We start from the raw sequence: 27,952 nt of genomic DNA on the forward strand, positions 1-27,952 counted from the left end.
TCCACAGCCTCTCTGAGCAGCTGTTCCAGCACTTCACCACTCTCAGAGCAAAGAATTTCCCCCCGACATCCAACCTTAATCTCCCCTCCCTCAACTCCAAACCATTTCCCCTTGTCCTGCTGTTATCTCCCCTTTCCAAGAGTTGATTCCCCTCCCGTCTGTAGGCTCCCTTTAGGTACTGGAAGGCTGCAGTGAGGTCACTCCGCAGTCTTTCCTTCTCCAGGGTGAACAAGCCCAGCTCCCTCAGCCTGTCTTCGTAGGGGAGATGCTGCAGCCCCCTGCATCATCATCATCATCATCATCAAGATCCATCACTGCAGCGCTTCCCAGTGATAACACTGCTAACATACACTGAAGAACTTCCCACAGCACTTGACCTGCCCCAAATACTAAGTTATTCCACACAGTCTTCCTGACATCATAGCCAATAGAAAACAAGGCCATCCCTTCCAAAAACCCTCAGCCCTTGCTGCCATTATCACTGCTCTCCCTTTGGTTACCCTCCACAGAGCTGTGCTGGCACAGAGTGAAGGCAACCGTCCTCCTCCACATCTGCTGCAGGTAAATTTAAGGCCCTCAGCACACAGACACAGCGGGAAGCTTCACACTCACTGCCAGGCTTCCAGAAGAGCACATTTGCACCGACGTCGCCAGTAACACAGAGTGAATACAAGTGTTCCAGGCAGTTTGATCCCCAGCCACGCTCTGAGGAGGGACTGAGGAAACAGTGCAAACACTCCCAGTGTTATGGCAACACAAACAGCGCTGACACTCATCTTATGGATACGGATAAACCCCAACAGCTTCAAACAGAGCCTGACGGCAAACCCTGCTCTTGTTCGACCTGGACAAGGGGGAGGAAAGAGAGGAAATCCAGACACAAATAATAACAACAATAAAAAAAACATGAATTGTTTCTGCTCGCTTGAGAACAGCACGTTACAGAAGAGCCCTTTCAGAAGGACTCACCACCTTTATAAAACACAAACGGCTGAGAAAATTCTGAAGCCAAAACGCGCAGATCTCATTGCTTCCACGCAGCAAAAGCCACGCTTCCAACAGCAGCACCTACACCTCCAGCTCCAAGCAATAACACCCGAACTGCCCTCGTTGCTTGGGTGGGAGCAGACAGAGCTGGACTTAGCAGCTGTGAAACAGCCAGGATGCAGCGTGGTGCACCTGCAAATACAGCCTTTATTCACACCCAACCTCGCTTTCAGGGATCCCCATACACTCTCCCTGTCCGCCTCCTCAGCACACAGCACAGCAGCAGCCTCACCTCAGCCCCATGAGCCGTAGGGCTGAGGGGCGCGCGCTGCCCGCCACCATTTTATCCTCCCCGCCGCGCGGGGCTCAGCGCCTCCCCCTTCCCCCCTTTTTCCCGCCCAGAGCGCGCGCCTTTTCCCGCCTCCTCAGCGCGTCTCCCTCAGAGCCCTGAGAAGAATCCGCTGACCGAACGCACGTGCAGCTTAAAGCGTCTCCGAGTGCTTTACTGTTACTACGGAGCAGCGCTTCCTGCTAAAACCACGTCTCCCCATCCCCTACCTCCTTGTTCTCACAGGGTGAACCGTTGTCACTGTGGCGATTGAGAGGAGGAAAAAAAAAAGCATCCCGTTGATTTCAGCAGAACCAGGGGATTCCCACGGCTTTGGAGGTTAGGAGCGACCCGAGTGCTTACAAAGCTCACGGGCTGACGATTGGACCAGATGATCTTAGAGGTCTTTTCCAACCTTAATGATTCTGAGATAAGTTTTTTTTTGTCAGAACAGCCCTTCTGCTGCCGACCCCTCCTGGCTCTCATGGAGCGACTCCCCACCCACAGAGCCCAAGAATCTTACAGACGAAGCTGCAGCAGTTCTTAAAAGTCACAACAAGGAAACCCTACACACGTTCACTAATGCAAATTGTTGTGGCTTTTTTCTTTGGCTGAGATTTTTCAGCTGTGTTTGGTCTGAGACAAACAACCCCAGTGTGGGTTTACTTCATCCCTGAGGTAATGCGTGCAGCTGAACTGGGCACACGGGGGCAGCAGGTGAGAAAAATCAAAGAAAAGCGGTGAATTTGTACCATAAGTGTCCCGTTCTCAGCCTGGGCTGCACTGTGTGATGTTTCTTGCAGCCTTCATTTGGTTAGACGTTTCAGAGCAAGCAGTTTGAGAAGAATACGGGCAGTCTGCAGTGAGGCAGCTCCTTCCTATAAAGGCATCAGATCATGCAGGCAGTGGCACTCCAGTGATTTATTTCTTAATCTTTCTTTCTTCCTGCTGAAATCTATTGCTAGAAGTCCCATTTCAGCCTGTTAGTTCATGCAACCGACAGGAAGGGCTACTTTTTGACCGGTCTCTGCCTGACGGCTTCTCCATTCAGCAGCAGATTCCTTTATGCTTCATTCAGCTGTGCCACAACTGAATGAGATTGATCACTGCTTGTCCATAAGGAGCATGCATGCCATGAGTGCCGCCTGGCACAGCGCAGCTGGTCCTCTGACCTTTCAGCCCAAAGCCCATAGTGATGGAGCACCTCTTTAAAAAATGAGGCTGGCGGGGATGGGGCTGCCTCTCAGACTTCTCTCCATGTCCCTCACCAGCTCCAGAAGCGGCCTACAAACCCTCAACATCAACCCCAACCCAAGGGTGGTTTTTTTGGGTGTACGTATGTATTACCTGCACTCAGAAACAAGCTAACAAAACCCCAACAAAACAGTTGTTAGCAACAGAAAAGCTTTGCCAATGTTTCAGAAATGTGTGCACACCTGAGATGAGGTGAAGGGCTTCCCCAAGCAGAATAAATGCTGTGCTTATTCAGGCTGCACGTACATTGTGGCAACAGCACAACAGCACCATTTGGGGCAGGCTTTTTGCAGGGGATGGATGAGAGAAAACGCTGCTTCTGACAAAGCAGCATCACCACAGGCTCACATTCAGAGGATCCTGAAAGCATGAAGAACTGCACTTTCTCCAGCACAGAGAGTTTGTTAGAAATCCCAAATCCATCAGAACAGGTCAGTGCAATGTAGAACCTCCCTCTGGTCAGCAGCCAACCCTAAAACCTCATCTGTTGTTTGTTCTCACAAGGTAAACAAGAGCTAGTCTCTCAGAACAATCATTTAAATTACCAATCCAATAAACTTTTAATGAGATATTTCACAGATTCCATTCACAGCATGCATAAGGAGTTTTAAACAACAAAAGCATTTTTCATAGATAATTCCTCCTCACAGTACCAAAATGCACTTTGGATGTTTTTTATTACAAATACCCACACAAGAGCTTTTTCAGTCACCTGCTCACTCTCTCATCGCCCCCTTCTCACCATCCATGCCATTACCAGACTGGACACATGGGACTTGTAATATAAAAATAAATTGGCCTCCTATAAATTACCACAGGTTGAGAGGGTTAGTAAGCACAGAATCTGCCTGGCTTTGGGGGAGAAGAGAGGGATGCAGTGATTGCAGAGGGAACAAGTTGGAAGGCAGAAGGGCAGCACGAGAGAGAAAATAAAAAGCAGCAAAGCAACAATGAAGTCTTGGGTTGTTCTGAAAACTCAGAGGGACGGGAGGGTGAGAAAACCTCAGCTAGGGACGGTTTGTTTTGTGTGAGCAGTACAGATCAGTCTCAGGAGAACAGGAGTGGCCAGAGAAGTGAATATGGTGAAAATCCTGCCATGAACACCAGGCTAAGCAAGGTGGCAGTGACCCCTCCAGAGACCACAGCCGTGCTGAAGTCTTCAAGACAGTTCACATTAGGGTCCATTCACAGTCCTCCTGCTTTGTGCATTTCGACACAACACCTTCACCTGGGCATTACCTTCATTTGCAACTGTGTAACTAAAACAGCACCAGGAATCTTTCCTCCTGTGTAACTGCGCAGTCAGACACAAATCACTAAGATGCCAAGACAACAACTGTTGTTGGTTACCTCGTCAGTTACACTGTATGATAAACACAGTAACAGATTATTCAGCCAAGGACCAGTACACCAATACAATAGTTGCTGCTGGGAGCGCCCTAAAGCCCTTCATGTCTGTAAAATACCACTTTCCTTTCTGAAACAGCTGTCTGAGTGAATGAAGCATGCATGGCCAAGGTGAGCAAGGGCAGGAGATCAGATGCAGGTTGCTGCTGGCTGTGCTCCCTCTGCTGGCTCTGAGACAGGGCACAGGAAGGGGACATTTGTGAGTCTTCCCACATTTCTCATCGTGGGTGACATTGAAAGCAGATCCGAAAGCAGAAGTAGAAGGTATTCTATTCCTCTTCCCGAACATAATTAGCAGGTAGAGTGCTGGGAAACAACACCCACCCAATCAGCAAGTTTAATCAGAAGCTCAATGCATCAAATATTTTGCAATGAACACTTCAGCCTGAGTTCAGATAGCAACAATATAACCTACTGAAGGTAAACTCAGCATGCTCTCCAATAAAAGAACACCATACCACAGCTGGGATACCACGAACAGAAGATTTCAGTGCACGCAGCGGTGAAACTCAGCCGGAGTCAAACCCAGCAGCACCTGACATCCCCTAAACAAAAGCGGGGCTGCCTCCTGCATCCCCTGCCTTGTAAAGGTGTCTCCACAACGTGTAACAGCAACGTGCTGCTGGTTGGCACTCCTGCAGTTTAAGCCCATCTTGCAGAACTCAGCTAATACACTTTCATCAACACCACAGACAACAGGTGAGTCACCTTTCCAACCCTGTCACACAAAATATATTCTCAATAAGGCAAATGTGCAAGTGGTGGCTCCTCATTTATTTGCTGGCAGTTTTCGGCCACCACTCAGGTATACTTGCAGTGAGCTTCACTTTATCACCTGCTACATTTAGGCAGAGTGGTTCATTTATATTAGCCAGCCTCAGCAAAGCTATGCCAAGTTCATCTCCTCCAGCCCGGAACTTGCCAGCTGCCTTTCCTGTTTCAGTCAAGATTTCAGCACCCTCGGGAACGCTCTCCTGAGGAAGAGGAACTGCAAACCGCACGGGCACCAAACGCTTGCGAATGACACCCATGTGGTGGGTCCTGGCTGTTAGCTCCTGCCCGATGTAACAGCCTTTGGTAAAGCTGACGCCGTTCATGTAGGCCAGGTTGGATTCCAGTGGAAGGGCTACTCCAGGAGGGAGATCTTTCACACCTTCAGGAATTCCTAGGGAAAGAAAGGAAATACAGTAAGATCTCTGGCATTTGAGATTTCTGGAGTATTCTTCCTCTGTGTTACAAAGCCAGAGGTGAGAAGAAGCAATGCGAAGCCATGAGCTTGCCAGTACTCTGGTCTGGGTGTTAATACATCACTAGCTATAAACACACGGGGGTAGCAAAGATTATTTTAAAACGTAATTGGAAAAACTGCACTGAAACCTAATTTTGTGAAACTCATAGCACTTTACAGACATACTGGTGGAAATGCAAAGCACCCAGAGCAATATAGACTCCCACACAAAGACATCAACATTTAATGTCAATGGAAAAACAAATTGTTTTCGCCTGCATCCCACGGGTAGGCTTCAATGTCAGTCAGACTTATTTCCATGCAAGCAAGATGGCCAGCTGTCCTTGCTAAAGTTTGGAGCGCTCCTTTTGTGGCCAGCGCTGGACCCAGGTTTGTGCAGTGCCACACAGAGGAGTGCTGGGACTCCTGGCAGGCAGCACACCACCGCACTGCAGCCCACTCTGACCCATTAACAGCTTGTTTTTCTGCACCAGATGGACTCGGGTCGTGACCACCGTTTATTAGCAGAGGACCATCCTCTTTCAGTCTGCTAATGAATTTAATCCCCTGTCTGCATGGACACATCAAGATCAACGGCAGCTCTGCAGAGGCCTTCAGGATTGAGTTCCTTTTCAAATCAAACACACACGCCTTGGCCTCTGAGTTAACTCTGCAAATCCAGCAGTACATTTTTAGGAATGCACACTGCGGTGTTTCATTTTCTTTCCTTAGTAACAAGGAAAACACAAACGGTGCATCGTTCCAAAATAATCAGAATGACTCAAACCACTGAAGTTTCTCTCTTAGCAAATGAATAGTTCTTGATTCTGTCACAAGGCAGAGCACTGGATTACTCGCATCCTCAAAGCAGCAAAACTTTCTGCAGTTATTACAAAGTTAAACACACCAACGCACACCTCTGTGGCTTTCTAACCCACTGCCTGATATCAGAGTGTGCAGTTTGATCACGAGATCCTAATAATAAATGTACTTATCCCAAACCCAACAGCAGAGTATCAAACGGGACGTGGCTTTACCTTGCTGATACCTGTGCCTGTGGTAATCCTGAATGTTTTCAACACGGCTTCCAGGGATAACCTCTGGTAGATCTGCTCCCGCCTTCACAATCAGTCTCCAGCCCATGACTTCTGCCCTGGGGTCAGGAGTTAAAACCAGAGCCCGCTCTGCACATTGTGCGAGGGAGCTGCTGATGTCCCCGGCCTGCTCCCCAGGGACGACGGCCCACAATGCGAGGTCCACGCAAGGGCTGATGCTGACTTTCCTCCGGATCTTGTACAGCTTCAGATGTTTCTGTACGGCGTCCAGCACGCTGCTGTCACACTCCAGCAGGATGTGTGGCTCTTCTTCTTGACTCTCGTGAAGCCTTAAAAAAGCAACACCTACAAAGTCAGGAAAGCCAAACCCCCAACAGAGGAAGTACAATAAAAGGAGGGAGACTTCAGCTGGATACAAAGAAAGGTTTTTCATAATAAGAGTGCTGAAGAACCGGCACAGGCTGCCCAGAGAGGCGGTGGCGCCCCATCCCTGCAGGCACCCACGGTCAGGGGACGGGGCTGTGAGCACTGATGGAGCTGTGGGTGCCTGGGACCCGATGGCCTTTAGAGATCCAACTCAAATCCCTTCCAACTCAAACGATTCTGCGCTTCAAACAGGCTCTATTATCTCAACCCTGGTCTGAATCCGGCAAATGCCAGGGGCAGCGCTCGGCACCCTGTATCACAACACTCACAGCCCCTTACAGGTTGGGTAAGCGCACTGAGATCCCAAGGCCCGCCCGCTGGCAGTAAGGTGGAATTACGGCCTGCCCCTCCGCCCCCGGCCCGGCAATGCTCTCGCCCAGCTCCTCCCCCCTCTCTCACCTGTACACGAGGAGGTCGTACAGGCAGCGGCCCTGCACGTTGAGCGCATGCGCGTACAGCGCGCGCGGCGGCCCCGCGGGGCCCTCCCCCACCGCCACCAACCGCGTGACGTCGTTGGTGAGCAGCCCCTGCAGGAAAACGGCCGCCTCGGCGCCCCGCACGCTCAGCAGCGCCCGGCCCAGCGGGAAACAACGCCAGGCGCCGTCCCCGCTCCCACCGCGCCCCCACAGCCGCCGCAGCCCGGGCAGGCCGGCCGCCGCCCTCACCAACATGGCGGCTGGTTGTCAGGGGCGCCCGTCAGCTCCTGCCGCCTCTGCCGCCATCTTGTGTGTGTCGGCGCCACCTCGCGGCGGGGAGGAGCGCTGGGGAGCGGGGCGCGCCCTCCTTTGCCTGGCCGCGCCCCTTCTGGCTGGCCGCGCCCCCACAGCGGAGCGGTGAGGGTCCGTGCGTCAGGCGGGTGGGGGCTGCTGGTGGGAGTGGCAAGAGGAAAAAATGGAAAAGAAACAGGAGGCCTTTGTTTTAATCCTGCATGCCCCTGAGTCCATCGCAGCACTGCAGCTGGGGTCTGAGAGTGGAGCAGAATCCATCGTTCCTCTGCACTTAAGGCTCTCATTGGAGCATTGGTGGCAGGGTGACAAAATGCAATGCTCCCGACCAAGCCCTGTCCCAAAGAGGACCTAGAATCATTCAGGTTGGAAAAGACCTCTGAGATCCCCAAGGCCAACCCCACCCCACCCCCTGACCCCCTGCCACATCTCCATGGTTCTGGAACGCGTCCAGGGATGGTGACCCCACCACCTCCCTGGGCAGCCTGTGCCAATGCATTATTACTCTTTCAGAGAATAAATAGTTCCTAATATCCAACCTGAACCTCCCCTGACAAACCTCGAGGCCATCCCCTCTTTTACTATCACTGTTGCCTGGGTTCAGAGACTGACTTCCACCTTGCTACCAATTGCTTTCAGGTTGTAGCCTCCTCCAAACTGAACAATCCCGTTCCCTCAGCCACTCCCCACTAGTCTTGTGCTGCAGACCCTTCACAGCTCCACTGCCCTCCTCTGGACATGCTCCAATGTCTTTCTCATAGCAGGGGGCCCAGAACTGAGCGCAGCACTGGAGGTGCAGCCCCACCAGAGCCAAGAACAGAGGGACATCCCCCTAAACCTCCTTGGGAACATCCAAGCAGACATATTCAAACACCTCAGAAACAGCTTAGCTTACTTTCTCCTGCCTTTCTCTGGGGTGCACAAGCTGTCATCCACAAACTCTCATGAGCTACAGTTGTTCAACCCTTGCCCCATGCCTTAAATGCTCCACTGCCCTGGGCAGCCTCTTCCAGGGGAAGAACCTTTCTCTCATCCCCACCAGACCCTCCCCTGACAGCTCCACGTGGGACGCAGAGGTCAGTGCCACAGCAGCACCGCGCTAAGTTCAGTCACCAAAGCATGCTTCACTTTGACGTCAACCCAGCACCCAACAGCAAGGATAAATCCCCTGTATTTCCCAGAACTTGCTGTTTAAGGACACCTTGTTAATTAGCAACTTTTTTTTATTTGGTTTCTGTTGCACTGAGGCACTCCTGGCTGTCCACCTTCCCCATGGACTCCCAGCACAGTCCCTTATTCTCTGCCTCTTGGTAGGAGCCAATGGAATCCTGGAGATACTGCAACTGCCAGAGGAATGGAGAGAAATGCACCCAGAGGCTTGCAGAAGCCTCTTTGGACAGTGGTGGTGAGTGAATGTACCTAATGTGGGTTCATGGCAGGAGCAGGAACTGAGGTGTTTAAGAAAACCGAGCTGTTAAGAACTGTGGAGATGTGGCACTGGGGAACAGGGGTAGTGGGAGTGGTGGGGATGGGTTGCTGTTGGACTTGTGGATCTCAGAGGTCTTTTCCAACCTGAATGATCCTGTTTTTTTGTGATTCTCTTGCAGGGCAGGTCTTCTCAAAGGCTTCTCCCATCATTTACTCTGCCGCAGCCATAACTTCTCCCGGACTCAGCAAAGTTTTTTCACTTTTCGGAGCACAGGCTTTCCTAGGCAGCTTCAGCTCCATGCCTGAAGGAACTGCAGGCAGTGATTCATCAGAGAGACAACACATCCCAAACAACCAGAAGGTCAACTACTTCTTAAGGCAAAAATATTTTGCAGTGATTTATAGCTGTATGTGGGAAAATAGAGGTCTTATATGGCTAAAGCAGGCAAACAATAGATGGGGAAGAATTTCTTCTCATCAACACTCATCTTCCTTCTCACGGAAACATCACACACTTTGCATTCTGTAACAAAATGTAAGTTTTATTCTGTTTTATTAGTAATGGACGTGGAATAGCCGGTTGAAGAGTCGGGCTAATGTTTCATTCTCTTTTGACCAATGCTTAACCTAACTACAGTCCAGATGGAACATTTACACTGAGAAATACTTCGAGAGATTCAACCTCATACTCAAAAATTTTCTAGTACAAATACAGTTAGTACATAAAAAATGAACAAAAAAAATATCCCAGAAACTTCATAACAGCACAGACTGGTTATGGCCTTGAGTTAAGTTCAAGTATTTTCCAGTGGAATGCAATGCAAGCAACAAGGTAATCTGGCTTTTACGTGGGACATTCCTGGCCCTGAATGGTAAGAACAGAAACGCAAGGGCGGGCACTTTATCCAGCAAAGCTTAGTGAGGGAATCAACATTTATGATTAGTTCAGCTACAGAGCTAAACCCGCCTGGAGCATGAACTAAATGACTAACCTGCAGAAAAGAAAGCAAAGCATTAGTTGTAATACTGGCTTTTCTTCCATGGCCGATGCTGCCCGTCGTCTGCTTGAAATTCCTCAAGCCGCCGGTTTGGTTTGTGGCGGGGCTTTTGCTTGTGGTTACACATATTTTGCCTTCCTATCCTTTTCCTGCCCTAACAGACACAGCAAAGACGGGATTTCCCTTCCTGCTCTGGAAGGGGTCACTGCTGCGGAGACATCGGTGCCTTGGTGGTGGAGGTGACTCAGTGGAGCACACAACATCCTAAGAGCTCCAGAGGGCAAGCAGTGGAGGAAAGGGGGAAGTGAGCAATTCGGTATATCTAATTATAATAATAAGCCTCCATATTTATAGGGCTATCTGACTCATACTGGTGGCTGGAGGAACAGGGGCGGCTCCTTCTTGGTATGGAGGAGCGTATGGGAGCTTGGCAGCCCACCACAAGATCCTGGCATTAAGCAGTCCTGCCAGCAGCGAGCCCTTTTGCTTCAGTCCCTGTCAAAAAGCTTGGAAAAAGAAGAATAAAAAAAAAGGGAAAGTGAGATCAGCCCTCATTTGCAAAGCATTTTATACAAGGAAGTTTTCAAGCCCTACAGATGAGCAGGGCTGGCTGGGAGGACGGCAGAGTGAGCAGTTACCCTGCCTGATGAGGAGCTGGTATCGAACACCCAAGTGTCTGCCCCGGCTCTAGTGCTCATCAATACTGCAATTATTGACTCCCACTATGGAAAACAGCGTGTGCGTATTAAATGTGCTGGTGACACCAGCCTGGAGGAGGCTGCAAATCTGCTGCAGGACTGCCTGATCATCCCTCTTGGCGTGCTGGATCCATGGCACGGAAATGACAGGCTGGTGAAAGTAGGGTTGCTTGGCTTACAGCAGAGCTAACGGAGATAAGACAGTCTTCAAACACCCCACATCTTCAGGGGAATAAGCCCTGGGCTGTCTGTACCTTCACGACAGCACTGCCAGCAGCACCCAGTCTCCCTGCGTTGCCCGAGTGGGTGGGTGCCCATATGTAGGCCAAGGAGCAGCGCGGGCAGATATGTTTGTCCTACCACAGTGCTGTGAACTTTCTGAGCCTCTGATGGAAAATTCACGTTACAAAACATCCCTGCACGCGATGTGTGTGTGCTGCTGCAGACCAGTGCTGCTGCACGATGCGCTGAGCCTCCTGTGGGATGCAGCTGCCTGTATCCAAAGAGAACAACTCCAGCAGCAAGAGCAGGCAGCGCTCCAGGCAGTGCCTCCTGCAGGATCGGGAACAAGCCTGGAGCTGTCTCCAGACTGTTACTGAAAGCCATACCGAATATTTGCAGCTGGATACCTCAGAGAACATTTCTTTGCACCTTTTAAAACCTACTGTTTGCTACCAGCACTGTTCTCCAGGGGCATTGCACAGCTTTCGTGCTGGCTGGGGAGAGCAGATGCCCTCAAGGCTTCAGAGACTGATCTCAGGGTCATGAGTAAGAGCCCATCAAGAAGTAACATGAAAGGAATAGTGGCATGAGGGCTTGTATGCTGGCGTGGCTGTAAGGGAGCAGCTCAGCACAGGAATGATGCTGTATTCTGTAAGGATTTAATTCTTCCTTGTAAAGTTTGATCTGGAAGGCTCTGCCTACTTTGCCTCCATGGTGGTGAATCACCACAGGCATCTCAAGAACGCCTCAGCTCCAGGATGAAACCACCCACCAAAGCACATCCAGCACCAGCAGGAGCCTTGGAGCTCCTGCAAACTGCAAGGAGGCTACCAAGCAAAGGCAACAAAATCTCTCCATAAACCAGAGGCAAACTTCTTGCTGCTGCCCTGGGTCCTGTCCACCAGGTCTTCTGCTGAGCCCCCTAACAAGTGTATGGAAACCTGCCCGTTTCCCACTGACACTCCTTCTGGATCCAACAAGATTTCCCAGGGAAAGTGGAAGGCTGTAAAATTACCAGAGGGTTGATATCACATTTATATATATATATATCTATGTATCTATATGCACACACACATGTTCATGTGTCCATATATATGCTGACATGTGCACACACACGCATCGTATACGCGCTATGCATAGGTCTGCTGTCTGCCACTGTGTGTAACAGTTCCATTAAACAGAAAAACAAACCTGCCAACACTGATCTTCCCATCTTTACTCAAATTTAGCACGTGAAGAAGTCGACACCCTTTATGACTTTGTTTTCCTGGTTGCAAAAAGGCACTTTCTGATGATGTGAAGCAGCAGTTTGTTAAAAACACTGTAACTGCAGTGATTCCATCTGTAGCAAGCGCTACGCAGGCACCAGTACGAGCAGCAGTGTCACTGCCAACTCACACTGCGGAGTGTTTGGCCGTGTTTGCTTTTTGTTTCAGCGCAGAATGAAAGATGAAATCCATCAGTGCTGTGCTATGCATGCACCTCTGCTGCCTTCGCTTCCAGTGCTGCCTGCTGTGCACTGAAAAATTCCGGTGAGACGTTAGCTGGGAGCGTGCCGTGAAAGTTCGTCGACGTATCAGTCACTTTCCTTTCTAATCAAGGGATCGGAAATTAATTTTGATGAAGGATATTTAGTAATTAAAGGCCGTCTGACTGCAGCACTGTGTGTGGGAGCTGCTCCCTGCTTCCATCACAGCAGGCTGTCCAGCCTCGGCGGGATGCAGCGGTCGCTGTCACTCACTGGAGGTTCCCGGCTGGAGGACGTGTTGGAAAGAGGAAGGAAATGTCTTTTGTTAATGCACCGGAAGACAGTACTAAATTGGTCTGAAATTCCTTTTCTCTCTTGACTTCCACAGAAAAAACGTATCTGTGCCCTGTGAAATAAACTCGAGACATACTGCAAAACAGAACCCCAAATAAAACCCCACTTACGCTGCCCTCACTGCTGGCAGACAGGCTATATCCACACAGACGTCTTTCCATCCTTACTGCTGGAGCTGCCTTTCTCCAAGGATGCCTTGGGCTTAGCGCTTTGCTTCTCCTGGGCCGTGTTGGCCCTATTTTGTTCTACCACCGTGCCACCCGAGGCAGGGCTGCTGGTCCGGGAGGGCTGCGCGTTGCCCTGGCTGCTGCCATAGCTCTGAAATGCTATGTCCAGCTGCTCCTGGGCCACTCGCAGGTGTTTGTGGAGGGTGGACAAGTCCGCTGGGATGTTCTCATCCGGGCTGGTGCACTGCTGCTCCTGCGCAACGTTAGCCAGGTTCTGCTCGTGAGCCATCAGGCTGTTGGGGATCTTGGTGGACTTCTCCGATTTCACCACCAGGTTGTACTCGGGGGGGCAGGAGATGTTCTTGGGGTAGGCGTAGTTGTAGGGGGGCTGCCTGAAGCTGTTGATTTTCCGGTTGCGGATGGCATCTCGGATGGTCCCGAAGCCCAGATGGAACATCTCACACATGTTCAGCAGCAAGCACAGGCAGCTCACCACGTACATCACCAGCAAAAAGATTGTCTTCTCAGTTGGCCGGGACACAAAGCAGTCCACCGTGTGAGGACAAGGCAGTCTGTTGCAGACAAAATAAGCTTCTACCTCAAAACCGTAGAGCAAATACTGCCCTATCAAAAAACAAACTTCAAACGAAGCTCTGGTAAGCAGCTGGAAGACGTAGATTTTCATCAGTCCTTCCTGCTGGATTCGCCTCCTCCCATCGTGCTTTTGCTGCTCTTTGCTCTTGGGCTTGGCTTTGGCTTTCTCATTTTCTGCTGCGTCGTCGGAGATCATGGGCTCCTCTTCATCCGCCTCCATCGCGTCCTCCATGTTGCGCACCGCCTGCCAGTTCAAAGCAAACTGCTTCTTCTTCTTGAAGCCCTTGAACTTCTTCTCCTCCTCCGCTGACCGGGCGATCCGGTGGATGGCGTAGCCCAGGTACATGACTGAAGGTGTGGATATCATGATGATCTGGAAGACCCAAAACCGAACGTGAGACAGCGGGGCGAAGGCATCGTAACAGACGTTGTCGCAGCCGGGCTGCTTGGTGTTGCAAGTGAACTTGCTTTGCTCATCAGAGTAGATGGATTCTCCACCGACCGCCGTCAGGACGATGCGGAAGACGATGAGCACGGTGAGCCAGACCTTCCCCACGAAGGTGGAGTGGTTGTGGATCTCTTCTAGCAGGCGGGTGAGAAAGCTCCAGCTCATGTTGGTCATAAGGGCTACTCAGTTATAACCTGCAGGAAGAAGGGGAAAAAAAACCCCACACAGCTGTAAGTTAACATCCCATCAACACATTTTGTTGCCCTGTTTCAGGATGGGAAGTCCTTGGGTAACTGATAATGAATACAATACAACATGGCAGCCACCTAGGCACACAGAAGGGTGCTCAACTTGTGATAGCTGCTTGCTCACATGCCGTGGGCTCAGGCACCCGGGCTGAATGCGGGAGCAGGGGATGCTGAAATGTCTTTCATTAGTGAACCTAGAAAAATGCAAAGAATCAAAAAAAGAATGGGAATATTTATATTTACAGACTGATGTCCCTTTTAAGTCCCTCTTGAAAAACAAATGCTTAAATCAAATGCAGACTCTTTTATAAATAAACCTTCCAAAGCTTTCAGAGAAAACCATGCATTTATTAGAAGACCTGGACAGCTGGAGAGGAAGTGGAACCATTTTGTGCTCAGCTTGCCTTGCAGTGGGGTCTCACCCTGAGCTCCCTGGCATCATTGGAGCGCCTCAGCCCTCCAGGCATCATTAAAGACAGGTGGTAATTGTATGGCTGGGCTGGCAGACACCGAGGGGTGAGAGCGATGGGGAAAGCACCCGGACACGAAGGGCATCATGCTGGGGGACGACGGCCCCTCACTCTCGAGCAGCAGAGAATGGGCTCATCCTTTCTGCAAACCTGCATCCCTCCTCTGCACCAGGCTCGTCACCTTCATTGAGAGCCCAACCTACAGCAAGCCTACCCAAATCCCTGTGCTGCCCCACAGCCCTTTCATTTACAGAGGTAAAAGTCAAGGAGGACAAATCATGCCACAGGACACGAGTCCGGTCCTGGCTCAGCTTTGCAGCACTTTTACATGGAGACACCAAATCACACCCCAAGGTTTGCACTGGAGGCTTTGACCCCGTGGATTGGGCCTGGAGTGCGAACAACCACGAGCAACAGCAAAGGAGCAAGAAATGCAAGATGATTCGCTCTGTTCTCCACATTTTGCTTTCCTGGAATGTCATTTTGTTCCTGCTGCTTCTTAGGATGGGCGCCAAGCAGCTCTGGTTTGCTCAGCACCCGCCTCGCTGCAGCCCTGGGAAGTAATGATGCGGCCCAAGGCTCAAGATGCAGCAAAATTCTTCCACTGTCGAGGGCTCCCGAGAGCCAGCAGATGGAATTTTCTAACCCTGCTATTTCTAGATCAAACAAATCCTCTGCGAACCCAAACTTCCGAGTCTTCACACACCAGAGGGGGACTGTGGGAGCACTCTGCAGATGGTGCTGAGGAATGTTCCTGTCCTGCAGCTGGGGAAACTGAGGCAAAGAGTAGGGAAGCAGCACGCCCCAGCTGGGAGAAGAGGTGAGAAGGTCTCCTCTCTCCCCTCAAGTTACCTGCTGAAGTTCTCCACGCTACAGGAACCAGAATCCCCATCTCCTGCCTCAGAAATGATGCCTCGGACCCAACAGTCAGTAAAGAAATACTGCTGCAGACACAGTGGTTCAACCACAGAATAATGTGGAAAGTGAACCCCACAGCGCTATTCTTTATTTATTGGAGAACTCTGGCTTAGCATTGTGTTTTTTAATTTTAGACTGAATAGAAGGATGAAGATTTTTTACAGTAAGGGTGGCGAAGCACTGGCACAGGTCGTGCACAGAGGTGCTGGGTGACCCATCGCTGGAGACACCCAAGGTCAGGGGACGGGGCTCTGAGCGCCTGGTGGAGCTGTGGGTTTCCCAGTTCAGTGCAGGGGAGCTGGACCAGATGGCCTTTAAGGATCTCTTCCAACTCAAACGATTCTGTGATTCTATGACTATTTATTCAGGGATGGGACATCACCCCTTGTGAATGCCTTTGGCTTCTTTCAGACTCAGTAGCTCCCCTTCAAAGCAGAGCAAACCTTCCTTTGCTCTGCGTGCCTATTCAGTCATGAGCAGAATGGGGCATTGCCTGACTTGCAGGATTCACGCCGGGCCTCGGCCAAGACTCAGCAGGTAGGGGTGGCAAGAGGAGGCACTGGGGTGCTGATTGCCCACTGTGGGACATGGCGCATCCATCCCTGGAGCATCTGTGCAGCCAGGGCAGGGCTGGGGCTTGGGTAGTGGACCCAGCCTGGTGGTCTCTGTGCCACCCATCAGCATCCCCAGTCAGCTGCAAGCTCCACATTAAGCTTATTCTTTGTCAGGGAGCGTAGTGACAGGACAGGAGATAATGGCTTTAAATTAAAGATGGTAAGTTAGGTTAGACAGCAGGAAAAAATGCTTCACAATGAGGGTGGTGAGGCACTGGCTGTGCTGCCCAGAGGAGCTGTGGATGTCCCTCTGGAGGCACTCAAGGCAAGGTGGGATGAGGTTTTGGTAACCTGGCCTGGTGAGAGGTGCTCTTGCTCACGGCAGGGGCTGGAACTGGACGGGCTTTAAGGTCCTTTCCAACCCAAATTCTGATTCTGTGATTCCATGATACAGTTCCCACAGGTCAGTTACCTCCCAATAGCAGTTTGCTGAGGCACTGAGGACTTGACAAAGCCAACGATGGATTTTGGAGGAAATATTCAAGTTCTGACCTAACGTTCGTTAGCAAAGCACACACTTTCTTCCTCCAGGAAGCACATTTCAGACTGGAGCACCTGGCAACATCGGCTTAAACCCTTCACAATCCCCCAGCATCAGGGAGAGAAATCACAAACTAACAGAACAACCAGAAGGCCACTGCTTGGAGAACACGATCTGCGAATACCAACTACCAGCCACAGCCTGTGCTCAGCCTGCTGTGCACATCTGGACGGCAGCAACATGTGCAGGAAACAGCCCCCAGCTGCTCCTGCACTGCTGGGACCCTGCTGTGCCTCTGGGCATGATTGCACCTCAGTGACCGCGCTGTGCTCCCCCGTACCCAGACACACAACAGCAGCTGAAGGAGACAAGGGAAGAATCCTCCTCTGATCAGCCTGCTGGGGCAAGGACCGCGTGGGGCTCCAGCACGGAATGGATGGGGTGAGGGCAGTTTGTGGGGCTCAGTTACGTGCAGAGATCCCAGGGGGGACCCAGCGTCCCCGCAGCTTGGAACCCATTCATTCCAGCTGCACACATCAGGCTGACTGGCACCGGGCACACGTTTCACTTCCAGACAGCCACAAATAGAAGTTGGGATCTCTCAATGCGACGGCGGCGATTCGAGTGCCTTCGGCTCAGCCTTAAAATAGTGGAAATCCCACGGAGCCAGCAATTAGCTCTTGATTCCACTTTCTCACCACCAAAATCCCCTCTGTGCAATTGCAGATGCAGCTGTTGGAACTGGGAAAAAACTTTAAAACTTGGGTGTAAAAGAAGCAGAACGAGAAGAAAAAAAAGAAAAATAGGAAAAAAGCATATAGATCTAGCTAGCTTGACGTCCTTCCTTTCTACTCGCTTCCCACCCAGTTGTTTAAACCAAAGGCAAAACAATGGAAAATGTACTCACGGAGACATGGTGCTGCTTGCCCTCCTCCACCAGCATTCCTGCGCCTTGCCCTAGATAAAGTCCCGCCGTGCTCACGCCATGCTCCGCTGGGACGCCGAGCCCTGGGGCAGGATTTAAGGCTCTGCAGACCCCGCCTCTGGGACAGCCCAGCTCCCACCCCAGCCCCTCTCCTCGCTGGGTGTCCCCAAGCTTTGGGAGAAGGTGCTATATATACCGGGCAGGAAGGAGGCATCGGTTTTTAAATCCAAACAAACCGCCGGCTCTGGTTTTAGGAACGGTGCCTGGAATTTTGCTGCCGAGCTCTTGAGAGGACTGGAAGTAAATTAATAGCATCGGCTAGCGGTGCTGGTAACAGATTTGTAAGACAGAGAGCATGACTAATAGGGAACATGTGGAAAACGCATTTTGGCAAAAGCTCCTTGGGTAGAGAGCAGGGGGAAAAAAAGAAAAAGAGGCAAGGCTCTGTAGTGAGAAGTGATCTGAAGGTCCTGCCTCGCTGCTTCCCCTGTTCATGGATAGGGAGCGCTGGAAAAGGGTTTTGGGGTACATTTTAGGGCTTTCTGGTCTCTTTGTGGGAGGAAAAAGAATTAGTAAGTGTGGGAATGTGCGTGAAGCCTGAGGCAAGTGGAGAAGAGCCCCTGTCTCCTGGGGGCATCTCTCAGCCCTGCTCCATCCACAGGGACCCTTATTGTCACCAGCGGGGTCAGGGCTCCAGGTAACTGCGGGGTCAAAGTGGGGAGCTGAGGCAGAAAACCTCCCCGGGAGAGGGAAACAGCAGAAAGGATCAGACCCAGCCTTTGAGGGGTAAAAACATGGGAGGAGCACATTTTGATCGAAGGGGACATACGATTTACCAGCAATCTTCGTGCCAAGAGGGTTCTGACTAAGCTGGGTATTCCAAAGAGCCCAGTGGGATGTGGGGTGGCAATTCCTGCTCGCTGGAGCATCTCAGGCAAGCAGCAGCAGCAGCACAGAATCATAAAGACCTAAAAGATCACTGAGTCCAACCAGCAACCCATCACACTATGACCACTAAGCATCTTCTGCACCTCTCCATGTTGGCGGAGCACTTCAGTCAAACCACTGTGTCCACAGATCCAGGTGTATTGTGGTAACCTTAAATTACAAACTAATTACCCTTGTGCAATGATGAGCTAATTCATTGTTTAGAAGCAGCTATCTCTGAGAGGTGGGTGGAAAGAGCCTCGTATTCAGGGAAGTCGGAAGTAGAGGTGAAGATGCCCTTGAGGGGTGGCTGTCACACTCAGAACAGGTCTGGGGAGGGATCTGGGTGGAAATAAGCTTCTAAAGAGATTCAATAGTCATGGCCTGGGTTGAAAAGGACCTCAAAGATCATCTAGTTTCAACCCTCCTGCCATAGGAAGGATCACCAGCCACCAGACCAGGCTGCCCAGAGCCACAATCCAGCCTGGCTTTGAATGCCTCCGGGATGCGGGGATGGGGCGTCCACAACCATCCTGTGCAAAACGATCCTGCCTGCACGCTTCAGAGCTCAGCACACCCACAAAGCTTGCACTGCCAAAGGAGCTGGGGGGATATGGAGCTGGTTCCAGAGACCGCCAGATCTGCTGGGTCTCCTCCCAAAATTCCTGGACATCTCCCATCGAGACCAGACCAAGAAGGATAAAATACTCACCCCTGCACGATCCTTCACATCCGGGGCAGCACAGGGTGTCACCTGGCTGTCACCTCCATTCTGCCATCCCACTCCCAACACATTTCACACCCGCCTTTACAGGACCGTGAGACCCACCAGACCTGAGGGATGGCCGCCAGCATCTCCTTCCCACCACAGGCTGGGGTGAGACCTCCAGCAGCTCCAGCTGGTGCAGGATGGAGCTGTGGAGCAGGATTATTAGTTACTTAAAAATAACTTCCAGACTCCGCAGGAGAGCAGGCAGCGGCTTCGAGATAAAAGGCAGCTCAGCGCAGTTCCAGCCCCACGGGTCACACAGGCTCTTCAGACTCTTTGCAAGGTTATTTATACACACAGTAATCTCTTCTGGTGGACGTCTTCTTGGAGCATCCATGCTGCAAACAAGCTGGCCATCATCTTCTCTTGCTCCAGGCTCTGGGGACTGCGTGGTTCCCATCACACCAACCCAACCCATCGCCTGGGGAAGGCTGAGCGTTTCCTCCTGCCTGCTTTCATTGGTTTTTTACCATTTGAGCAGGTTATGCAAGGGCCAAAACCTTGGCTGCGTGTATCCAGGGTAATAACAGAACAGCAGGGGTATGCACGCTCATACACAGCCTGTGTTTTCTTCCTTCCAAGGCAGACACTGGAGAACAAACAGAGATTTTGTAGCCATAAATAAATGTTATGGCCTAAAAGAGCAATAGGAACCTTTTCACTCCCTGTGCAGCATCCAGTGCCCTGGGCTTCAGTTAGTGCTTGGCATTGAGAACAGGAAACAAAGGGGAATGGATGTGACAAAAGCCTGGACACTTCTGGCTGCTGGGGGTCACCTCACCCAGCTGACACCACTGGTATTCCTGACGTGTTTCTCTTGGCTTCCCATTGAAATGAATAACTGCAGTCATTAATTACGGTTCTATCTGGTGTTACATCTTCCTGCTAAGTGATGAGTAGCAAACATACGTATCCAGTCTGGCCCCAGACCGACACAGCTCTGTAATGCATGACACTGAGTTCAGTTTCTTCTCTAATTTTCACCTTCTGGGTTTCCATTTGATTTGTTTCAAAACTCCACAAAGTGAAGAAATGCATTCAAATAACGAGCTTGCTTATTAAAAAAGAAGACCCATGAAGCAGCATCACATGAGTTTGGAGACTTATTTTACAGAACCTAGAGAGCAAAAGGGATCTGCAGCCCACGGCTCACAGCGAGCTTCGGTGAGAGCCTCAGAGAGACAGGCTCAGCTCTTGGCTTTGTGAGCAGAAGCGACGCTTCGAAACATAAGAGCTAAATGGGGAAAAGAAGAAAAAAAGAAAAAAAAGAAAGAAAAAAGGGAGAAAGAGACAGGTTTTGATTTCATTAGTGCTTCTGGTTTGTTGCGCTGCTCTTTGCAGCCCCACGCCTCCAGCAGAGCTGTTCCAGAAACAGCGTTCAGCACAGATCTTTGTCAGATGTAAACATGTGCTTCAGGGAAGGGCAGCCTCCGTGTCAGCGCTTCCTCCTGCGCTCCGCTTCCCTTCCTCCTGCCCTTATCTGCATTGTCTTCTGCTGGTCCTGGGCGGGCACCGCTGGGTGTGGAGGAGGAGGAGGAAGATGAAGAGGAGGAAGACGAGGCCTGCCCCATGCCTGCCACTTGACTTACATCCAGCCCAGGTTGTGGGTTCTCACCTGTCCCCTTCCTAGGGCTGTGAAATTGGTGTTTCCTCAAACACCACCTCTAGAAGATCACAGTCTTGTCCTTAGTCACAGGAATCAGAGAATTTGTACTCTTGTTTTGTAGCACTAGTGATTAATAGCTCTGACTTTGCCATTTACGCCCTATTTCGCATACAAAGTGGGCTTTATGGGCTCATTTTTGCCGTAGAATCACAGAATGGTTTGGGTTGGAAGGGACCAATTCCAATCTCTGACACAGGCAGGGACATTTCACTCTAGACCAGGCTGCTTCGGGTGTTGTCCAAGATGTTGGACTAATCAGGGCTCACATCGTAAGGACGCAGCCAAAACCTCAACAGTACAGTAAAAACGTACAGGCAGGGTGAATCATGTTCAGATCTGCTCCATCACAGAACTCTGTGTGGGCTTCTCAGAAGAGTGGTGGTGACGACCCTGGTGTGGATACGGCACGTCACCCCATCAGCATCGGGTCCATTCGTCTGTGCTCTCTGCTCTGCATCCATTTGGTGGCCCAGGTGGTGACGGGATGACGGCAGGACCTGGTGATCTTAGGGGTCTCTTCCAACCCCAGTGATTCTGTGAGCAGGGACGGCTGGGCGTTGCGATCCCCAAGATCTTTTCCAACCTTAGTGATTCTATGAGCGGGCCTGGAGGGGCTGGGCTGATGGTTGGACCTTAACAACACTACGATTCTCTTCAAAGTTTTAACCTGGATGACAACACGGCGGTGGGTCTCTGCCCCTTGCAAGGACCAAACTGAGAAAAAGAGCCCATAAGGATTTTTGGCTGTGTGACAAGAGGATGCCTGAAAACAAGGCGAAGGCCGATTTCTTTAACACGCTCTGCAAAAATCAATTCAAGCTCCCAATCACCACTGAATTTGGAGCACGGTTTGGCATTGAAGATAAGTCAGAAAACAGAATTTCTATTAAATTTGCTTTGGTTGGTGATCAGAGGAAAAAGCCAGATGTTAGCAGGATGAAGAATGTTCCTGCTGAAAAACAGTGCAATGTTTCCCTGGGATTTCACTGAATCATAACTGCGGAAAGGTAAAAGCACTTCTCTTTGAAAATGACAAGAAAAATCCAATAAAGGGAAATAACAATAAGATTTAAATCACAAAGCACAAAAGCCCAGAGGAAGCATTTAAGCTCGGGCTGGAGCACAGAAGATATTTATTCCAGCCCTTCCCGACTGAAATTTTCGCTGCACTGGACGCATTCCTGAGATTAATTTCGATGTTGACAAAATCCCTTTTTTTTTTTTATGATGGAACCTTTTTTTTTTCTGACGTTTTCAAGGCTGACATGCAAAGAGGTGGCAAGAAAAGAACCGTGATGGGGACACTGCCCTTCATAGCATTCTTCTCTCCGTCTGTTCTCGCTCCAAAGCAAGCAGACCCAAGGCAGAGATCTGCTTCAACAGCCAGAGGTCTCTGCAAAGGCCAAAGCGAGCAATTATTCCCTTTATTTGCTTCCCTTTCCTGAAGCAGCCGGAGAAGCAAAGAGGAAAAAAAACCCCACATTTCCAACCCCACCCCATGTGCTGGGGCCAAACCTGGCGCTCGCGCTGGACCGCGTCTCTCCCACCAACCCAGAGCATCTCCTGAACCCTCATAACAGGAAGCAATAAAGCTCCCAGCCGGCATTCCCAGCACTGCTGGCTGCCGGTGCAGCCCTATGAATCCAGCCAGGCTCGACTTGCTGGAGACCTTCCTGAACGTGCAAAAAAAAATCCCCAAAAAATCAAAAGAAACCGGAGGAAGCGGATCCCCAGGCAACGAGTGGCCGTGCAACAGTTCACCTCCACCCCTCATCGTCCTCAGCTCCTCCTTTAGCGCTTCACTGAGCAGAGATGCACGGAGAGGAGAAAGGCCAGGGTGCCTGGGAAAGATGAGGGAACTCTGGAAAAATTCAAGTGGCATCACTTGAATGGAACAGCCATTCTGGGCTGTTCCAGGGAGCTGTTTTTCTCCTAGCACCTGTCCACAGGCTGCTGTTAGAGGGGAGCCTGGAAGAGCCCCAGGAAAAAGGAGGAGGAACAAGAGGAGCAAAGAGCAGAGGTTCGTGCAGCGTCCTGCAGGATGAACCCAACCAGGCTGGGAACTGCAACTCAGCATTAATGGACATCTCGGAGGTTGGAGATAAAGACAAAGTCCCAAAGCAAGGGCAGAACGCTCACCTCATCCTGCAGACACTGAAAATACTTTATTTCATTTGTGCGTGGTGGATCGCTGACTCTGAGAGTCTGACTATTATTTAGCAGCCCCAGTCAGAAAAATGATGGTGTCACCTTCACAGCACATACCTCTCCTGTCAGACACAGGATGGGGACAAGTGTCACTGTGACCAAAGTCCCGCACTACATGCAGCAGCTCTCAGGACAGTTCTCCCACCAGGATTTAACTTGGTCCATGTGGATTAGTGCAGCCCTATGTCCCCGCCAGAAAGTGGCAGCAATGAGAACCGGGTACAAAGATATAAAGGCTTCTTCACCACTCCAAAAACAACTGCAGTTTGCCAAGTGCAAGTATTTACAACACAGAAAAGACATGAATTGTGCATGAGGATGTCCCCCACCACTCCGTGTGGGAATGCGACCCATCTGGATGCAACCTGATGACCAGTACTAATAAGACTTAAACACAGCTGAAAGGGAACAGAGCGTGAGTCTAAAACATGATAAATGTGCAAATAAACAGGTTGGATGTGCTGTTCTTAGATAACAGAGAAAACTGAAAGCAAAGTGAAAAGGAAACGGTACTACTATGAGATTTCCCACCCTTCTAGCTGGGTACCAGCACGACTGCTGCAGGTTTCTACTCACCCAACCAAGATTTACTGTTGCACCAGTATCACCAGTAAATATTTCAATGGACACTTAGGTAATTGTACACAGAGATATTTAAGCAGTCATATCTACATGCAGAAAAGAGAAATGAGAGACAGAGATGCCCGGAGGAGCGGTACGGTACCTTGCCCAGCAGAGCCAGGGGTGGGAGCATCGGCGGAGGATGGCTGCTCAGATCCAAAGGGGAGCAAGGAGTGGGAATGGCTGGGAGCCTTCCTGGCCTTGTTTATATAGGTGGGCCCCCACCCTGTGTGAGGCTTTCTGCACTGAGCCCCACAGCTGGATCCCCAGTGCCAAGAAGGCGGGACACGTGTGTTTTCGTCCCCAAAGCTCGCAGGATGGGTGGGATGGTGTTGGACGGGTGTCTCTGCCTGGAGATACATGGTGAGGTGGAGAGGTGCCTTCAGGCTGGTGTCCAGGTGGGAATGGAGCCAGTCCCATCTGGCATCAGGCCATGCTGATGCCTGAAGCTTTGACATTAAGAACTTCAGAGCCTGAGGTCCGAGCCCTTGGGCACCCAATGAGGAGCTGATGGCACCTCAGCCACTGCAATGTGCATGAGGACACAGCTGCCTGTGTTATGTGCTGGGCATCCAGGGATCCAAAACACTGCCAGGACCACCAGTACCATCAGATCTTACAGGAGCACCAGCCTTCACCTACACCACCACCAAGCCCTACACCACCTCCACCAAACTGCGTATCAACTCCACCAAACCCTACACAAGCACTAGTGAACCCTACACAAGCATCACAAAACCCTACATCACCATCACCAAGCCCTACACAAGCACCACAGAACCCTACACGAGCATCACAAAAACCCTCCACCACCTCCACCAAAGCCTACATCCCATTCTGTACACTCTCCACCTTATAACCAAATCCTGCAGCAGAGGAAAGACCCATGATGTCTCGGTTGGCACCATAGGCTGAGGGTTTGCTCCATGCACAGGACTAAGGCAGACCCCACGCGTTTGCCCCTACCAAAGGACGGACCAAGCTGATTCCTGCTGCTGGGACCTCTTCACCCCACGTGGAGCCAGGTGGAAAGGAGCTGGGAGAGTTGAGCTGCAGCCAGATGCTCTCAGAGGATCCTCGTGGGATGGAACCTTCGTCACTGCAGCATCGCCCTTCTGGAGCCTCAGTGGGAGAGCATAAATCTCAGCACAATCCCTAATGAGCAGACGGGGCTGTGAGGGTCATGGGTCCTGAGGTGCAGGCAGCCCCAGGGAAGCTGGCTGTGAGCTGTCCTGCAATGTGAGTGCACACTTTGCTTTGCAGCAGGTTGCTCGGGGGAATGAGTAGCAATGAAACACTGGAGAGGAGAAAGGGCAATACTGAATCCAGCTGTGAAAACAAAGATTAAAACCCTCTGAGCCTACAACCTCCCTTGGCCAACGAGTGGGAAAAACGTGCCAGTGTTAATTTCTGTCTCCTCATCCATCCAGCAGATGTTTTTTCATGAATGAGCATGTCGAGGCGGAAGGGGAAGAGGGGGAGATTTGGGAGGAGGAGAACAGCCCTTCCTCACCTTTGACACAGGGAAGCCTCTGCACAGAGGCTGCAGGGCTGAGCCAGCAATGCTTGGGGCTGACCCGCAAGCTGAGCAAGTGGAAAGCAAGATGAAGCTTTTTTAATCTCTTTGCTGATAGAACAGAATACTCCCAAAGGTAGAAATGTTTCCAAGAGATCACTGGGTGCATGGGTGCGAGTTTTGGTGGAGCACTGAGCAGCAACGAGCAGCCAGCATCACTGGGGCTGCACAGGGGTCGCACATCCCTGTACACCAGGCACTTGTCTGGCTCCCAAGCAGCGATGTGTGATGCAAGCTTTCCCCTCTGCCAGGTTGAGACGGGACACAGAGGATGCTACAGGCACAGTTTAACCTTCAGTAATGCTAGAAGCCCACCCTGACATTCATCAACTCCTCTCCCAGTTCTCTGCTTGCATTTCATAGAATCACAGAATGGCCTGGGTTGCAAAGGAGCTCATCCAGCTCCAACCCCTGCTGTGTGCAGGTCGCCAACCAGCAGCCCAGGCTGCCCAGAGCCACATCCAGCCTGGCCTTGAATGCCTGCAGGGATGGGGCATCCACAGCCTCCTTGGGCAACCTGTGCCAGTGAACACTGATATGTTTAAAGAGCTGAACAGCACATAAAATGCAAAGGAAAGAGGGAGCAAACAAAAAATCCCTCATCCTCCTTCACCATCTGATACACAGGTCTTAGAAACACCAAATCAAGGTATCAGTTACCCTACAGGCAGACGCTGAGATGCAGGTTTACTGCAGGTTGTTCTCCTGTGCTGGTCACTAGCTGGGCACCTGGCAAACTGCATTTCAGGTACTCCTGAACACCTCTGGAGACTTTCTGGATCAAATAGCTGCAAGCAGTGACCTGGCCATGAGCAGAAACTGAGGAAAGAAGATGCACTTGTAGGAGAACCTTCTTGAAAATTCACTCTTTCCACATCTGGCCCCTCCCCTCCCTTCCTCATGACGGCTGGATTCGATGATCTTAGAGGTCTTTTCCAACCTTAATGACTCCATGATTCTCTGCAAGGCATCCTCCCTTTAGCCTCCAGACAGGAATAAAGAAACCACAACACCATCTGTGTTTCCGAGGAAGCCTGAGGAGTGACTACAGAATTCCCTGCCCCTTCAGACACACAAACCAAAACCACAAACCTGGGCAGCCTTGCTTTACAACGGGACAGCGTGCACAAGGACGGACAAGGCAGAGAACTTCAGGCCACGGGTGCTGCTGCAGGGGGCTGGAGGAGCAGCATCCAGCTCACTGAGCTGTGATGTACCCAGAGACTTGCACTGAATGCAGATCTTCACCCACCACAGCCTTTATTCCTGGATGGGCTTTGGGTCCCTACTGCTTTTGAAGCCTGGGAGCCTTCACCTCAGCCTTCTAGAGCCAACATCAGTGCTGCTCAGCCGCCTCTGTACCATCTCCTAGGTGACCATTCTGCCGTTCTTCCACTGCAGTTCTGTCTCATGTGGGTGCTGACACAAAGCAGCTACACCACTGCCTCCCTCTTGGATGGGTCTCTCCTGCCTACACCCTTCCCAAAATGTCATCACTTCACCCCAGACCATAATCCCCTTTACCTCTGCCCCTTCTGATTTAATCTAGCTCCAGCAACAAACAAAATCCAGCAGATCCTCTCCATGCACTTCTCAGCATCCTCAAGACTGCAGCCCTCGCTCTGCTGCTTTCCATTCGAGCGTCTTCATTCCATCCCCCTTTCAAAAAACTGGCTGACCAAGTGTTTTATTTCTTTGGCTGGAGCCCTTCTTTTCTGCTCTGGATTTAATTGTCCAGTTGTAACAGCCAAGAATTTCTAAAACCTGACGGAAAATTAAAGAACCAGTGCAGGAGTAAAACCACTCCAGCCTTGGAGAAGGGCGCTTTCATTTCCTGCCAGCCATCCTCTTTCAGGCACTGGGAGCAAATTGCTTCGTGCCTTTGCAACCACTAAATCCCTCCCTTGGACCCATAATGGGGGCACAGCTCAGCTACACCTAGTTCCAGCTATTGAAATGACGACGATGGCCTTCATCCCACAGGAACTGACCCCTCTGCTGCAGCAGGGGCTGGTGGAAGTGTTGATGACATGTGGACATCAGTGACCGCGACAACTTTCCAGCGCTGTGTGCTGGAGCCAACGCAGAGGCAGAGGTGGAGGGGTGTGAGCTCAGGGATGGGACATTGCCACAATGCTCAGCCCCACAGAGAAGTCAAGGGTTGTGTGGAGGGGGAATTAGGCTTTGCTTTGGGGTTGTCCTGTCAGTCCATCAGGGGGTGTATGGTGGTTAGCCGGAACACTCCGCATGTCAGCATATCCAGTGCAGTCACGACACAGTAATCCTGCAGTTGTGATACCATCGCTGGGCTTCACAGAATCAAGAAATGGGGGTCCTGGGACCAAGGGTCATCAAGGAGCAATGCAAATGGCCCCCCTTGCAGCTCTTATAGAACCCTAGAATGGTCTGGGTTACAAAGGAGCACAGTGCTCATCCAGCTCCAACCCCTGCTGTGTGCAGGGTCACCAACCAGCAGCCCAGGCTGCCCAGAGCCACATCCAGCCTGGCCTTGAATGCCTGCAGGGATGGGGCATCCACAGCCTCCTTGGGCAACCTGTGCCAGTGCCTCACCACCCTCTGGCTGAAAAACTTCCTCCTCAGATCCAACCTAAACCTCCCCTGGCTCAGTTTAAAACCATTCCCCCTTGTCCTGTCACACACATCCCCAGCCCATCACTGGCTCCATCCAGCCCAGCCAGCTCCAAGACAAGGTCTGCTCTCCCCACCTGCTCCAGTCCCTCC

General features: G+C 51.1%; 2 protein-coding genes across 7 annotated transcripts in view; both read right to left on the minus strand.

The window, feature by feature from the left end:
* Window positions 1-2,918: 2,918 nt before the first annotated feature.
* On the minus strand, window positions 2,919-7,432 carry IBA57 (iron-sulfur cluster assembly factor IBA57). 2 transcript variants are annotated; one of them, XM_052695109.1, is made up of 3 exons: window positions 7,351-7,432; window positions 6,242-6,588; window positions 2,919-5,141 (listed from the first exon to the last, which is right to left on the minus strand). In XM_052695109.1, exons 2-3 carry the CDS (start codon window positions 6,345-6,347, stop codon window positions 4,750-4,752), a joined length of 498 nt encoding a protein of 165 aa, XP_052551069.1. In that variant the 5' UTR covers window positions 6,348-6,588; window positions 7,351-7,432; the 3' UTR covers window positions 2,919-4,749. The 2 variants fall into 2 exon arrangements, with proteins under 2 accessions (XP_052551069.1, XP_052551068.1); XM_052695108.1 differs by having other exon boundaries at window positions 7,085-7,356.
* Window positions 7,433-11,767: 4,335 nt separating this feature from the next.
* Window positions 11,768-27,952, minus strand: part of GJC2 (gap junction protein gamma 2) — a 29,265-nt gene continuing 13,080 nt past the window's right edge. For 3 of the 5 annotated variants that reach the window (XM_052695097.1, XM_052695099.1, XM_052695098.1), the window contains one exon: window positions 11,768-13,981. In XM_052695097.1, the coding sequence (XP_052551057.1) occupies window positions 12,714-13,961 (1,248 nt within the window). In that variant the 5' untranslated portion in view covers window positions 13,962-13,981 and the 3' untranslated portion in view covers window positions 11,768-12,713. Of the gene's footprint in view, window positions 13,982-17,425; window positions 19,070-23,737; window positions 25,571-27,952 lie in introns of those variants that run through there. The other 2 variants (XM_052695100.1, XM_052695096.1) reach the window with 2 other exon arrangements.

Source organism: Tympanuchus pallidicinctus, unplaced genomic scaffold (assembly GCF_026119805.1).
Source record: "Tympanuchus pallidicinctus isolate F22 unplaced genomic scaffold, pur_lepc_1.0 scaffold3, whole genome shotgun sequence".
NCBI classification, from domain to species: Eukaryota; Metazoa; Chordata; class Aves; order Galliformes; family Phasianidae; genus Tympanuchus; species Tympanuchus pallidicinctus.

Bases quoted from the DNA above. Each gene is read 5' to 3' on its own strand.
- IBA57 (XM_052695108.1), bottom strand. From the start codon at position 7,356: ATGTTGGTGAGGGCGGCGGCCGGCCTGCCCGGGCTGCGGCGGCTGTGG. The intron at 6,589-7,084 runs GTGAGAGAGGGG...TGCTTTTTTAAG, and splicing joins TACGACCTCCTCGTGTACAG to GCTTCACGAGAGTCAAGAAG. The intron at 5,142-6,241 runs GTAAAGCCACGT...TTCTTTCCCTAG, and splicing joins CAGGCACAGGTATCAGCAAG to GAATTCCTGAAGGTGTGAAA.